This window comes from Leptonychotes weddellii, chromosome 2 (assembly GCF_054177405.1).
Source record: "Leptonychotes weddellii isolate Sample4059 chromosome 2, ASM5417740v2, whole genome shotgun sequence".
Lineage (NCBI taxonomy): Eukaryota > Metazoa > Chordata > Mammalia > Carnivora > Phocidae > Leptonychotes > Leptonychotes weddellii.
Genome location: NC_138370.1, coordinates 23342430 through 23357671, shown reverse-complemented (window position 1 = coordinate 23357671; position 15242 = coordinate 23342430). Strand labels below are relative to the sequence as shown.

At 42.9% G+C, this 15242-nt stretch overlaps 2 protein-coding genes and 1 long non-coding RNA gene across 3 annotated transcripts in view; 1 reads left to right on the top strand and 2 right to left on the bottom strand.

Moving 5' to 3' along the window:
• UBXN8 (UBX domain protein 8) overlaps positions 1–15242 on the bottom strand; it is a 64671-nt gene that overhangs the window by 20704 nt on the left and 28725 nt on the right. The gene's annotated exons all lie outside the window — the stretch shown is intronic.
• Positions 138–9826, bottom strand: LOC145717832 (uncharacterized). Its single transcript, XR_014141303.1, has 3 exons — positions 9073–9826; positions 2224–2389; positions 138–329 (listed from the first exon to the last, which is right to left on the bottom strand). It is a non-coding gene; the product is annotated as an uncharacterized LOC145717832 (long non-coding RNA).
• The window catches only part of GSR (glutathione-disulfide reductase), a 41658-nt gene continuing 36397 nt past the window's right edge, over positions 9982–15242 (top strand). Inside the window, exon 1 of the mRNA XM_081808559.1 lies at positions 9982–10293. Within this exon, the coding sequence (XP_081664685.1) occupies positions 9997–10293 (297 nt within the window). The 5' untranslated portion in view covers positions 9982–9996. The remainder of the gene's footprint in view (positions 10294–15242) is intronic.

The window sequence follows — 15242 nt, the reverse complement described above, 5'->3', positions numbered from 1 at the left end:
ATTGAGGAGGGCACATTCTGCATGGAGCACTGGGTGTTATGCACAAACAATGAATCATGGAACACTTCATCTAAAACTAATGATGTAATGTATGGGAGTTAACATAAGAATAAAAATAAATAAATAAATAAAAATTAAAAAAAAAATATACTGACTCATTCAGAGATTCCCATTGGTTGTCTGCATGAAGACAGGAAATAAAGTTCTACAGCTCTTACCATCTTCATTTTGGTATGATTTCCTCCTTTAGGTTTTTTGTTTTTTGGGTTTTTTTTATTCCCTGGCTTTCTATATTCCTAATTTCATCTGTTGATGGCGCCAGTGAATTCCTGTCAAGACAAAGTGGAGGCTTGCAAGTACTCCAGATTTGCTTGGGGTCATACATGTTTCCCAAACTTTGTCAATTGTGAAGTCTCTTCACTGTGATTGTCTACTGCTAACTCCTCGAAAAAAGACCACCAAAATAACCTGTTTGAGTAAAACCAAATTTCTCACTTACTGCATTAAGGGAGATTACTATTTTGACAAAAATCTTATTAGTGTCTCAGAGAGAAGGTCAAGGGTGATTTTTATAGGGTTTTGGAGTTTAGGTTGTAGAGGTTTAAGGTGGCTTTTTCAATTCCTTTGTGGATACCTCCCTAGGAATGGACATAGTGCATGGTATAATAGTTAAGGACTGGTGGGCTGAGCAAAATGAGGGACTTGATAACAGATTATTTTCCTTTTTAGGTAAGGAAGGGGATTTGCCAGTTGAGTGATCAGTTCAACTTCTCAGTACCTGAGAGAGAAGTTTTTTACCCAGATGAGCAACCTATTCTTCAAATAAATGGATTTTCAGGAAAATTTAAAGCTAACAATTAAGCTATGTACTAATTGACAGCCTACCTGTGGGCAAGAATTTCCTGAAACAAACAGTAGAGTCATTATGGTGATTGAGGGCTACAGATGTCTCAGTTCCCACAATACAATCTTATGAACATACTTATGTATAGTATAAGAGAAAGGGATTTTAAAATCTAGATAGTTCGTATTAAACCCTTAACATTTTTTTTTTAATGATTTTATTTATTTGTGAGAGAGACAAAGTGGGAGAGAGAACACTAGGAGGGGGAGAGGGAGAGGGAGAAGCAGACTCCCCGCTGAGCAGGGAGCCCAGGGAGCCCGACGTAGGGCTTGATCCCTGACTCCAGGATCATGACTTGAGCCAAAGGCAGACACTTAACCGACTGAGGCACCCACGTGCCCCTAAACCATTAACATTCTTAAAACACAAAATTCACATTTCTCTTAACAAGTGATGCAACCTGTTCATGTATAAAAAAGGAGAACTGTCAACATTTAAAAATTATATATAATCATATTTGGTAAGGAGACTAATGTTTATTATAATGTAGCCTGAGTTATATACATTAAGTGTATCCAAACTGCTTTTGTGACTTAATGTTGGAAATTTTGCATTTAAAATAATCAACTAGTTGGGCTGCCTGGCTGGCTCAGTCAGTGGAGCATGCAACTCTTGATCTTGGGGTTGTGAGTTTGAGCCCCACATGGGGTATAGAGATTATTTAAAAAAAAAAAAAAACTATAAAAAAATCAACTAGTTAATTTTTTCAATATTTTATTAAGAAATTTTTCAGACAAGGGGTGCCTGGCTGGTTCAGTCAGAAGAGCATGTGACTCGACCCTGGGGTCATAAGTTCGAGCCCCACGTAGGGTGTAGAGATTACTTAATAAAACTTTTTTAAAAAAAAGAAATTTTGGGGGGCGCCTGGGTGGCTCAGTCGTTAAGCGTCTGCTTTCGGCTCAGGTCATGATCCCAGGGTCCTGGGATTGAGCCCCGCATCAGGCTCCCTGCTCGGCGGGGGGCCTGCTTCTCCCTCTCCCTCTGCCGCTTTCACTGTTCGTGCTCTCCTGCTCTCTCATTCTGTCAAATAAATAAATAAAATCTTTAAAAAAATAAAAAATAAAAAAAGAAATTTTTCAGGAAAAAAGTTGAAAAAAATTTAGTGAGTATAGCTATCAACCTGTCTTTTTTTTTTAACCTGTCTTTTTTGGTGCTTTTCAAAGTTGCAGACATTAAAGGCTCCTGGTGGCTCAGTCGGTTAAATCTCTGACCATTGATCTCAGCTCAGGTTGATCTCAGGATCGTGAGTTCAAGCCACACATTGGGCTCCATGCTGGGTATGGAATCTACTTAAACATTAAAACATAAACAATGGGCACCTGGGCGGCTCGGTTGGTTAAGCGTCTGTCTTTGGCTCATGTCATGATCCTGGGGTCCTGGGTTCGAGCCCTGGGTAGGGCTCCCTACTCAGTGGGGAGTCTGCATCTCCCTCTCCTTCTGCCCTTCCCCCATCTTGTGCTCTCTTTCTTTCTAAAATAATAAAATCTAAAAAACAAAAAAAGTTGCAGACATTAGTACACCTCCCCCAAAATACTTCAGTGTGCATATCATTATATCATATGAATATGTATACTTCATGTAGTATGCATACTTTGGCATGCCCATCATTAACTACAAAGAAACGTAAATATCTAAACTGTATCATTCCTTGAGTTCCAACATAAACATTGTTAAAAGATAAACTGAGGCATATTGAAAATTTTAAGTGTTTGAGCAAAAATCTATTTGAATTGGGCAGCCTCCAATCCAGCAGATACAAAGGAGCTCTGAGTTGCTATATAAAATGAAAGACTTTTATAGCCAGAGGGAGAGGGAACAAGGAAGTTATTCTAGGCAAAAAAAAAAAATGGGTTGGTTATTGTCAGGTTACTTTCTTTTAGGGGATGACAAAAGTCCATCCAGCAGTTTACCTAAGTAGTGCTGAACAGGCAATTCCATTTCTGGGAATGCCAAACTCAGTTTGGTGATGTGGGGCTTAGCACAAGTGACTCCACATGGTTGGGGCCTGTTGTCTTCTTTATAGTAGCATACACCAGTGTCACCAATCTCTCTATCAAGACAACTTTGCCCAGAAAATAACCATTGTTTTGCTATTTTTTTCTATCTTGGATTAATTTTGCTTCTTCTAGGACTTCAATAAATGGAATTGTACAAAATGTAGCCTTTGGATTAGGCTTTGTTCACACAGCATAATTGTTTTTAACTTTTTATTTTAAGACAATCATAAGTTCACATAGAATTATAGGAAATAATACAGAGAGATCACATATATCCTTTTTTTTTTTTTTTAAAGATTTTATTTATTTATTCATGAGAGATAGAGAGAGAGAGAGGCAGAGGCAGAGGGAGAAGCAGGCTCCCCGCGGAGCAGGGAGCCCGATGCGGGACTCGATCCCAGGACCCCGGGATCATGACCTGAGCCGAAGGCAGACGCTTAACCGACTGAGCCACCCAGGCGTCCCGCAGAGAGATCACATATATCCTTTACCCAGTTTCCCCCAGTGACAAATTCATGCATAACCATAGTACAATATCATAAACAGGAAATCAATATTGACACAACCCACCAATCTTACTCAGATCTTACTGGTTTTACATACAATCATGTGTGTATTTGGTTCTATGCAATATTATCACTGGTGTTGATTCATGTGACCACCACCAGTCAAGATACAGATCAGTTCCATCACAAGGATCTCTTGTCCTACCCTTTTATAGTCACAGTCACCTCACTTTCTATCCTTCACCACCACCAAACCCCAGGCAATCATTAAAGGATCTCTCTCTCTTTAATTTTGTCATTTCAAGAGTATTATGTAAGTGGAATCATACAGCATGTAACCCTTAGAGATTGGCTCTTTTCATCCATTATAATCTTGAGATACAAACAAATCGTTGTGTGTATAGATATTCCTTTTTATTGCTGGATTCTATTCCTTTTTTTTCTTTTCTCTCCCTTTTAAAAAAGATTTTATTTATTTGAGAGAGAGAGAGAAAGAGAGCGCACGAGCAGGGGGAGGAACAGAGGGAGAGGGAGAGATAGACTCTGTGCTGAGCACAGAGTCCGACATGGGGCTCAATCCCATGACCATGAGATCATGACCTGAGCCAAAACCAAAACTAACCAACCGAGCCACCCAGGTGCCCCCTTTTTTTTTCTTTTTAAGTAAGCTCTATGCCAAATGTGGGGCTCCACCTCATGACCCTGAGATTGAGGGTCACAGAAGGAAGAGAGGGAGGAGGATGTGACTAGAATAGCTATATAGAGCTATCAGTATGGTGGGACTTCATTTCTTCAGCTGAGAGGTATGGATGTTCACTGCATTATTCTTTATATTTTGTTTATTTTAAATATTACAAATACATTTTGAAAGTAAAGTTACAGAAAAAATAACATATTTAGATTCAGAATAGATGTAAAGATTCTAAAGCTTTTTATGATCTCCCCCATCTTCTTTCAAAATACATTGGTAACACAATTAAGTAGAGGTCCAAAGGGTGAAAGAGCTATTGAGTGCATGTGTGATTTCCCCCTAGATATGTCTTCTGAGATAGTGTCCAACTTCCCAACAAAGCTGACTTGCTCTTCTTGTCAGAAAAATTCCTTTTGTGTATCGTAAAATTTGCTTTTTGTTAATCTCACATTCAGTTCTGTCTCTTCAATGTTTATCCTTTCCTCAATATCAAACACTGAAATTGCATAACTGAATATTTGTTTTATTCCTTTCCTATTATTTTATACTCATAAATGACTACAATTATCTTTACATATGCATCATGAGAAATACATTTCATTGAGCAACCTGTTTATGCAAGGTTCTTTGTATACAACTATTTCCTGTACAGACTTCTCAGATTGTTTATAGAAGTACTATTACCACCTTCCTTCTACTATAATAGCTCTTGATCTGTAACCTCAACTAACACAAAGTTGTGATATAAATTAGTCTCTGATGAGTCATGAATACAATTCCTACAAATTACACTATAGAAAGAATGCAGAGGGAGAAAGAGGCTACTTTTTTTTTTTAAAGGGTATAATGCTAAATGAAATAAGCCATTCAGAGAAAGACAAATGCCATATGATTTGTGGAATTTAAGAAACAGAACGAACGAACAAAGGAAAAAAGAGAAAAACAAAAAAACTAGACTCTTAACTATAGAGAACAAACATGGTTAAAAGAGGGGAGGTAGGTGGAGGGATGGGTGAAATAGGTGATGGGTATTAAGATTATGATGAGGGGTGCCTGGGTGGCTCAGTCATTAAGCATCTGCCTTCGGCTCAGGTCATGATCTCAGGGTCCTGGAATCGAGCCCCACATCGGGCTCCCTGCTCTGCGGGAAACCTGCTTCTCCCTCTCCCTCTCCCCCTGCTTGGGTTCCCTCTCTCGCTGTCTCTCTCTGTCGAATAAATAAATAAAATCTTAAAAAAAAAAGAAAAGATTATGATGAGCACTGAGTAATGTATAGAATTGTTGAATCACTATACATATATATATACCTGAAATATATATATGTGATACATCACTGAAATTAATATAACACTGTATGTTAATCATACTGCAATTAAAATTTAAAAAATCACTCAATTATACATACAGTAGGTAAATTTTATGTATGTAAATTCTCAAGTTTTTAAAAAATAGATAAATGAAGAGATAAAAAATGATATTTGACATTTTCTCCTACACAAAATATCATTTTAAAAAATCTTGGACTGGGGTGGCTCAGTCGGTTGGGCATCTGCCTTCAGCTCAGGTCATGATCCTGGGGTCCTGGGATCGAGCCCCACAGCAGGCTCCCTGCTCAGTGGGGAGCCTGCTTCTCCCTCTCCCTCTGCTGCTCCCCCTACTTGTGCTCTCTGTTTCAAATAAATAAATAAAATCTTTTTAAAAAAATCTTCGATCTTTTATTTTTACCATAGGACACTATCTATAATGGCTTCTTTCCAGTAATGGTTAAGAGAATAGACTTCAGAGTTAGGACTCTAGGATTTGAATTCCAGCTCTGCCATTCACAGCTGTGTGATCTTGTACAAGTTATTTATCCTCTTTGAACCTCAGTCTCTTCATCTATAAAATGGAGATAATAATGGTATTGATTTCTTGTGTTGAGGCGGGGATAACAAAGTTCTTAGTACTGCACCTAATAAAGCTCTTAAGCACAGTGCTTAGTTCAATATGTATTAATTATTGGTTTATTATTTTGACAAATATTTTACAGTGTCTTTGTAGAAATCACCTAAGTTTGTCTAATGTTCCAAGAAAAATTCAGGGACGCCTGGGTGGCCCAGTTGGTTAAGCGTCTGCCTTCGGCTCAGGTCATGATCCCAGGGTCCTGGGATCGAGTCCTGCATCAGGCTCCTTGCTTAGCAGGGAACCTGCTTCTCCCTCCACCTGCTGCTTCCCCTGCTTGTGTGCTCTCTCTCTTTCTCTGATAAATAAATAAAAGTCTTTAAAATAAAATTAAAAAAAGAAAAATTCAACAGTGAAATTATTAAGAGATGAAATAATGGCTTGGGGCTCTGCTGTTTCACACAAATCATGCTAATTTATAATGATGTCACAAGACTGTCACACTTGAATAACTCATTGATTTTCATTCTCAGCATTTTTTTAAGTTTATTTATTATATATTATTAGAATTATTTATTATAATCTGTACACCAAACGTGGGACTCAAACTCAAGACCTGGAAATCAAGAGTTGCATGCTCTTCTGATTGAGCCAGCGAGTTGCCATTTTCAGCATTTAATACCATCCTGAAACTACCTCTTACTAACTACATTGACTAAATTTTTACTGTAGCCGATAATTTTTTTGCTTGAAGAAAACTTAGAAACAGTCTGAAATCCTCAAGTGCTTGGGATATGGCTACCTGTTCCCCTTCCCATATATGTCAGAAGCAAAGGTAAAAACACTTATACGAACATAAAATATTTTAGCCCAAACAATACCTTATAAATCTTTAGTTTCAACATACTGCATGGGCTTATGTAATTAGGTGGTAAAAACTTCTTTCCTCCTTTAAAACTAGCAGGGATATATAGATCTATACCTCCTTTCATCTTTATGTTGTTTTATGGCATTTTTCTCCCATATTTCCTGGTTCAAAAGTTGTCATCCTTGACTATTGTACCCTCCCTCCATTCTGTCTTCACTTCCTCATGCCTGCACAAACCTTCCCTTCCTATCTGTTCTCCATTCTGCCACCTTTGCCTCCTAATAGAGTCAATTTCACCATCTCCGGTTCATTTCATGTATTTCCAGGGAAAGACACCCCTAAGAAATCTTGAGCAACTCCTCATGGCCTCTGGCGTAATGTCTAATCACCTTAGCCTGGTTACAAGCAAGGCCTTCCAGGACACCACCCATTTCCCATCCCCCCTTTCAAACTGCCTACAGTCCAGCCAATCTGCACTCCTCTATTTACCTATCTACCACCTCATTATCCTACCAACTCATTTCCTCCACTTGAAGATATTCTCTTTATTTGACACACCTACCTCCTTTTTGTAAGCCTTCCCGTTTCACAGATGAAGAAACTGACAGAGAGGTGAAGTGACCATGACAGTGCCTGTGGTGGGAAATGCATCCAAGTTTCTCAGACTCAGACTCTTTACTCAATATTTCAGTGTGTATCTCTTAAGAACAAGAATATTCTCAGGGCGCCTGGGTGGCTCAGTCAGTTAAGCGTCTGCCTTCAGCTCAGGTCATTATCCCAGAGTCCTGGGATCGAGTCCTGCATCAGGCTCCCAGCTCAGTGGGGAATCTGCTTCTCCCTCTCCTCCTTGTTCTTGCTGTCTCTCAAATAAATAAATAAAAATTAAAAAAAAAAAAAGAACAAGGATATTCTCTTACATAACCACAGTACAATAATCACGGTCAGGAAATTTTGCATCAATGTAGTAACAACGTATTATATAGGCCACACTTCAAATTTCACCAACTATCCTTTATAGTGAATTTTCCCCAATCCAGAATCCCATCCAGGATCAAGCCTTGTCTTTATTTCTCATATTTCTTCACTATTCTTTAACCTGGAATAGTTCCTTTGCCTTGCTTTAATTTCAAGACATTGATAGCTTTTATTTTACTTTTTTAAACAATTTATTTGTTTGAAAGAGGGCAGGGAGGGGCGGAGGAAGAGAATCTTCAAGCAGACTCCCTGGCTGAGCATGGAGCCAGTGGCTGGGCTCAATCCCATGACCCATGAGAGCATGACCTGAGCACAAACCAAGAGTTGGACACCCAACCGACTGAGCCACCCAGGCGCCCCAAGACATAGATAGTTTTTAAAAAGTATGGGCTAGTTGTTTGTAAAATTCTCCTCAGAGGGCGCCTGGGTGGCTCAGTTGGTTAAGCGACTGCCTTCGGCTCAGGTCATGATCCTGGAGTCCCTGGATGGAGTCCCGCATCAGGCTCCCTGCTCAGCGGGGAGTCTGCTTCTCCCTCTGACCCTCCCCCCTCTCATGTGCTCTCTCTCTCTCTCTCTCTAATAAATAAATAAAATCTTAAAAAAAAAAAATTCTCCTCAGAGTGGGTTTTTCTGTGTGTTCCCTCGTGATTAGATTCAGATTACGGATTTCCAGCAGGAATACTACATAAGTGAAATTGTGTACTTCTTACTGCTTCACCTCACAGGGCCCACAGTGACAACTGTCTCATTCCTGGCAATATTCGACTTTGATCACTTGGGTATGGTGGTGTCTGGCCCCCTATAAAGTTACTCTTCTCCCTTTGTAATCAATAGCAATCTGTGGGGACATATTCTAAGACTGTGTAAATAAGCTTTTCCCCATCAAATTTTCACCCATTTACTGATGTTTAATGACACAACAATTATCACTATGATAGTTGCAAAATGTTGCTTTTCCTAACTCTCTTGTTCCTTCCACGTTTATTACATGGTGTTGTACTGGAAGAACTTTCCCTTCCCCATATTACTTTCTAAATAGGGGGAAAAAAAAGGCTTAAAAAAAAAAAAGTGGATACCATTTTAACTTGAGTGTAGTTAGTCCCAATTCCCCTTCAGTGTGCTGGGTCCAGCTTCTCTGTGACATGGACCTTCATTCCTTGGGCTACAGTGAGGGCTCTCAGCCTGTGGGTGATGGGCCGGGTCATAGCCTGGCAGAAGGTGGCCTATCACCACACAAATTCAAACCCCACTTACTCCTTTCTCGTGCAGTTGCTGGTTCCAGATATTCTAAAACGACACTCCAGGGACGCCTGGGTGGCTCAGTCGTTAAGCGTCTGCCTTCGGATCAGGTCATGATCCCAGGGTCTTGGTATCCAGCCCGGCACCTGCTCAGTGGGAATCCTGCTTCTCCCTTTCCCACTCCCCCTGCTTGTGTTCTCTCTCTCTGTCAAATAAGTAAAATCTTAAAAATAAAATAAAATAAAATAAAAGGACACTCCAGTCTCTATTGCCTGGGAGTAAAATGCTTTTGTTATGCTTAACTTGTGGACCACAAAAATATTTATTCCAATGTTTCCCAGACTAAATGTGCTCTAGATTCACCTGAAACCTAGAGAATTGTTTACAGCATAGATGGCTGGGGTCCGGCCCCCAGAGAATCCGATTTAGTGCATCTGGATTAAAGCCCAGGAATCAGCAAATCAGCAATCCAGGTGGTCTGCGGATCAAACTGAGAAACCTCACCCTCCAAAATAATGAAGGGCATACCTCTCTTCCTCGAGAAGTTGGCGCCACTGGCAACTCCCAAGGTGCCCGTTCAGGAAAAGGCGGGTGAAACAAAAGAGGGCGCCCATCCCTCCTCGCCCCACGGGCCTTCGGAAAGCTACATCCGGTTGATGCCACTCGGGCGCGGGGTCCCAGGTGCTGGGCTGAAGGCCGAGAGTGCCCTCTGGTTAGAGGAACCCGGTGGGTTTCCGGCTGGCTGGCGCGCGGGGGGGCGGGGCGGCCGCGGCCAGGGAGCCCCACCCCTCCTCTGCACCCCCTCCCCCCGCGCCCAGGCCGGGTGCTTAGTCACCGTGAGGCTGCGCTTGCCCGAGGCCCAGACACCCCCCCCCACCCCCTTCCCCGGGACCGCCCGCACCCCCCCCCCGCCCTTCGCGCGCACTTCCGTGTGCATGGCCCTGCTGCCCCGGGCCCTGAGCGCGAGCGCCGGGCCGAGCTGGCCGCGGGCGGCGCAAGCTTTCCCCAGCTTCCCGCTGCCTCCGCCGCGGCGCACCCGCGCCCTCTCCCGCGCCATGGCGTGTAGGCAGGAGCCGCAGCCGCAGCGCCCGCCGCCCGCCGCCGGCGTCGCGGCCTCTTACGACTACCTGGTGATCGGGGGCGGCTCGGGCGGGCTGGCCAGCGCGCGCAGGGCGGCGGAGCTGGGCGCTAGGGCCGCCGTGGTGGAGAGCCACAAGCTGGGCGGCACATGCGTGAGTACGGGGTCCCCCGCGGCGCGCGTCTCCTGGCGCCTCTGCCTCTGCGGCGCGGCGTCCCGCAGCCCGGCTTTGTCTTCGCTCTGCAGGGGCAGCCTGTCCTCTTTCCTAGTGCGGTCGGTCCGCCCGTCCGGGCATGGGTCTCCAGCGCCGCGCTCTCTGCTTTCCCACCCGCGTCTGAAATCAGGGTCCCAGCAGGTTTAGAGGAGACAAGTGTTAAGGGCTTCCCTGCGGCTCCCAAGGCGAAGCCTTCGTCTGTTCCAGCCCAGGGGCAGTGTTAACCGTAGGGGGTTAAACCTAACAGAACTTGACTGCATCCTCCCTCCTCAAGGTGGGAGAGTACAGTATTCCATCCTTGATCTCATTCCCAGATCCGTGAAACAGAACTGCCCGTGGAAAAATTGAAGCTGGCGTGGGGGGTCGGGGAGCCGGACTGGGTGTACATGCCCTTGAGGAATGCGGATCCTGATCCTCTCCTTTCAGTTCCAGGGGCAGAATGATTTACAGCAGTGGTTCTCACCCCTTGACTGCATATTCGAATCACCTGAGAAGTTGGCAAAATTCTGCTGTGGGTTCCACTCCCATGGCTTCTGATTTCACTGGTCTGAGGTGCAGCCTGGGCTTTGGGAGTTTTTAGAAGCTCAACAGGTGATTCTGATTGCAGCCAAAGTTGACAGCCACTGACTATAGGTTACCTCGATGTAGGATTTACAATTAATTGAATTCTCAGATCTTTTTCTTTTGTTAGTTTTGTCTTTTTTTGGGGGGGGGTTGGATTTTAAAATCGCCTCCAAAAAAGAGGGTCGAAAATCTTACGATTGAGAAGCTTCATTAAAAAAAAAAAGTTCCCATGTAATTGCTGTGGCCTTTTCTGTCACAAAACTTGGGTGAGGTACTTGCTATTAATAGTAAAATTCTGTATCCAAGAGTAACCTGGGATTGGAAAGGGTTCTCCACATTCTTTTGGAGACTGATGTTTAAATTATACCAAATTGGGAACTCCTTAAGGGCAGGGATGGGTTCTTGCACCTCTTAACACCTTAACAAAATACCTTGCTCAATAACCATATGTGTAATGAATCAAACTCAAAATTGACAGTTTGTGGAAAGGGCTGACTCCATTGTCCAGTACTCATTTTTCACGTTCAGAATGAAAGTGGAAATGGAGGAAAGGAAAAATCCCTGGTAATCATCAACTTGCACCTTGACATCTTAGTGCAGACTCTGTTAGAACTCTGTCTCTGCAGAAAACAGAGGGGTGCCATTAGGAGGCCCCCTGGACAGCTGGTGAGAGCACTTGATGATTTCTCATCCTCGTACCTCTTTTCTTTTCTTTCTTTCTTTTTTTTAAGATTTTGTTTTTACGTAATCTCTACACCCAACGTGGGGCTGGAACTCACAACCCGGAGATCAAGAGTCTCACGCTCTACTGACTGAGCCAGCCAGGCACCCTGTACCTCTTTACTTTTCTGTTTTCCTCCTTCCGCGTTACGTCATAATCAGCGTGTGGCATCCATCATTCTTGCCTGGTTCCACTGATATTAATCAAGAAGGGGCATTTTTAGGTTCTTGTTAGGAATATGAATACGCTAAGAGGTAAACTACGTCTGGAGCAAGCGAAGAATAGCTCTGTTCAGCCATTTACTACTTCCTTATAGAATGCCTGGCCTTGCCTGTATCATTCTGCTACAGCAACTTTTCTTTTCCTGTAAGCATTGGTATCTTGGGCAGATCCCCTATTTCATATTTTCACGACATTCCATTTGGGTTCTTCTCAAACTGGCTTTTGGTTTTGAATTACAAGGAAGGGTGTAGGTGTGTGTTGAATATCAGAGAATATATAACAATTGATAAGACAAGAGTTTAAATTTAAGATTCCAGTAATCTAGGCTAGCTATAGTTGCAGTAATAAACTTCTGATGTCCCGTGATTTCCAAGCAGGTGCAGGGAAAAGGGAGGCCCTCTGAAGCACATCATTTCATTTGTTCATGTCTTCATTTCCTGTATTCTAGAATCTTTTTTTTTTTTTAAGATTTAATTTATTTATTTGACACAGAATGAGAGAGAGAGGAATCACAAGTAGGCAGAGTGACAGGGAACGGCAGAGGGAGAAGCAGGCTCCCCTCTGAGCAAGGAGCCCGATGTGGGACTCGATCCCAGGACTCTGGGATCATGACCTGAGCCGAAAGGCAGACGCTTAATGACTGAGCCACCCAGGTGCCCCTTCATTTCCTGTATTCTAAGTGCTAAGTACTTGGATTGAGGCTGGCAGAGAGAAGAGGGTAGATACAAATATCTGAAAGGCAAAGGTCCCTTCCCACAGGGAATTTGCAATATAGTGGGGAAGCAAAATGTCGACAGTCAACTCCAAAGTGGGGTGATCTGTGTTAATTGCTGCCGATAGTAAAAAATTACAGTAGTTGAGAGGAGAGTTGGAATCATCACTTCTGCCTGGGCACCATGGGATGGATGCTTTTGTGAAGGAGAGAGTTTCTTTTCTTTCTTTTCTTTCTTTCTTTCTTTCTTTCTTTCTTTCTTTCTTTCTTTCTTTTTTTCTTTCTTTCTTTTTCTTTCTTTCTTTCTTTCTTTTCTTTTCTTTCTCTTTCTTTCTTTCGAGATTTTATTATTTGTCAGAGAGAGAGAAAGAGAGCACAAGCAGGGGGAGCGGCAGGCAGAGGGAGAAGCAGACTCCCCGCCGAGCAGGGAGCCCAATGTTGAGACTCAATTCCAGGACGGTGGGATCATGACCTGAGCTGAAGGCAGACGCTTAACCGACTGGGCTACCCAGGCGTCCTGGAGAGAGTATCTTTCTGAACTTGAACAGGATGAATACCGTTTTTTGATAGGGTAGGATCAGAGGCAAAGGCAGAGAGGCAGGTTAGGTTATGTAATTGAATTTGGAGCAGAGGGTGTCTCTAATAGAAGTAAGATATGGGAAGCTGATGGGTAGGTTGTGGTAAAAAAAAAAAAATGAAGTTCCTAGGGGCACGTGGCTGGCTCAGTCCATAGAGCATATGACTCTCGATGTTGGGGTGGTGAGTTCAAGCCCCACATTGGGTGTAGAGCTTACTTAAAAAGAATGAAGTGAACTGTGTGAAATGGTTTTTGAGTAGGGGAGTGACTCAATAAAAGTGATTTTGTGGTAGTGGTACAATTGGAAGATGTCCCTGGGGACAGTCAAATAGAAGTTTCTTTAATATTGATTTGTTAAGCATTTTTTTCCTAAATAAAATATTTTGATTCTGGAGCATGGTGAATTTTTTAAGTTGCTGCGGGTGAATTCACACTGAAGATCCAAATTAAAGTCTTCCTGTAGTTAGAGGGATTGTGTTTTTTCTTTTTTAAAGATTTTTTTATTAGAGAGAGAGAAAGAGTGAGCATGGGGGGGGGGCAGAGGGAGAGGGAGAAGCAGACTCCCCTCTGAGCAGGGAGCCTGATGTGGGACTCAATCCCAGGACCTTGGGATCATGACCTGAGCTGAAGTCAGATGTTTAACCGACTGAGCCACCCAGGCACCCCAGTGGGATTGTGTTTTTTTTTTTTTTTTTTAAGATTTTATTTATTTATTTGACAGAGAGAGATACAACAAGAGAGGGAACACAAGCAGGGGGAGTGGGAGAGGGAGAAGCAGGCTTCCCGCGGAGCGGGGAGCCCGATGCGGGGCTCGATCCCAGGACCCTGGGATCATGACCTGAGCCAAAGTCAGACGCCCAATGACTGAGCCACCTAGGCACCCCAGGTTGTGTTTTGTTTTTAATTGTTTTATTTTTGTTTGCTCATTTATTAATTCATATCCCAGGTATACAGGTACTTTTTTAGATGCTGGGGTCATAGCTTCAAACAAAGCAGATAAAAATCCCTGTCCTTGTGGAGCTTACATTGTAGGTGTTATCTGCAGTTTCTAAATTTTCCATGCAATATTTTTGTAATAAATTTTTTTCAAGATTTTATTTATTGGAGAGAGAGTGAGAGCTAGAGAGAGAGAGCTAAAGAGAGAGAGCACACACACAGGAAAAGCGAGAGAGAGAGAGAAGTATACTCCCCATTGACCAGGGAGCCCAATGGGGGGTTCAGTCCCAGGACCTGTGGGGGGGTTCAGTCCCAGGACCCCAAGATCATGACCTGAGCCAAAGGCGGAGGCTTCATTGACTGAGCCCCCCAGGTGCCCCAGTACTTTTAGCTTTATGAAACACTACATGGACCTTGTTTTCCTTTCATTTAGGATTAGACTCACATAGATCCTTGTAGGAATTTGGGAAGCATTGTTCTGGTTCAGCACCCTTACTTTACTGAGGAGCAGAGTGGTGTCAGCTAAAATATACTAAGCCTTCTAATGGATAAACCAGGTCAAGAGGCATGGGTAGCTCTCATACCATGATTCCACCCTTAAATTGGTCTTTATTTTTCTCCATGGGGAAAAAGTTGTAGGGTATTAGGTTGGACACTAAAAGTGGGAAACTGGAAGAAATCATCTATTTTCCCCTAGAATTCAATTAAAGATAATAAACTCTTGTTGCCTGTTGCAGTTAAGTCATTTCTGAGGGCAGAAAAATAAATGAGATGATCTTTGAATTCAGTTTTTGGCATCTCCAAAAAATTAAGCGTAATACTTCCCTCATGATCAACTGTAGACCAAGGAGAAATGCAAAGATTGCCCAGAGCCAAGGTGAATGAGAGCCTTCTGGGAGTTTTGTCTGTGTGGTTCAGTTCTCGGCCTACGCAGACGTGGGAAGAGTCAGCTCGAGGAAAAGTTCTTTCTGATTTACTGCTCCCTTTGCCTCAGGGCCTGTGGGAGCACATGTTCCAGTGTTCTTGCTGAGTGTACGGATTCTGTAACCTGGTTCTTGTGGTATAGCCGTGCAGTTCTTACCAATGGGAGTTCGTACTAAGGGTTGATTACCCGACCCAAAGGCTTTTCTCTTTTCCTTCGCTTTTCTCCCCTCCCC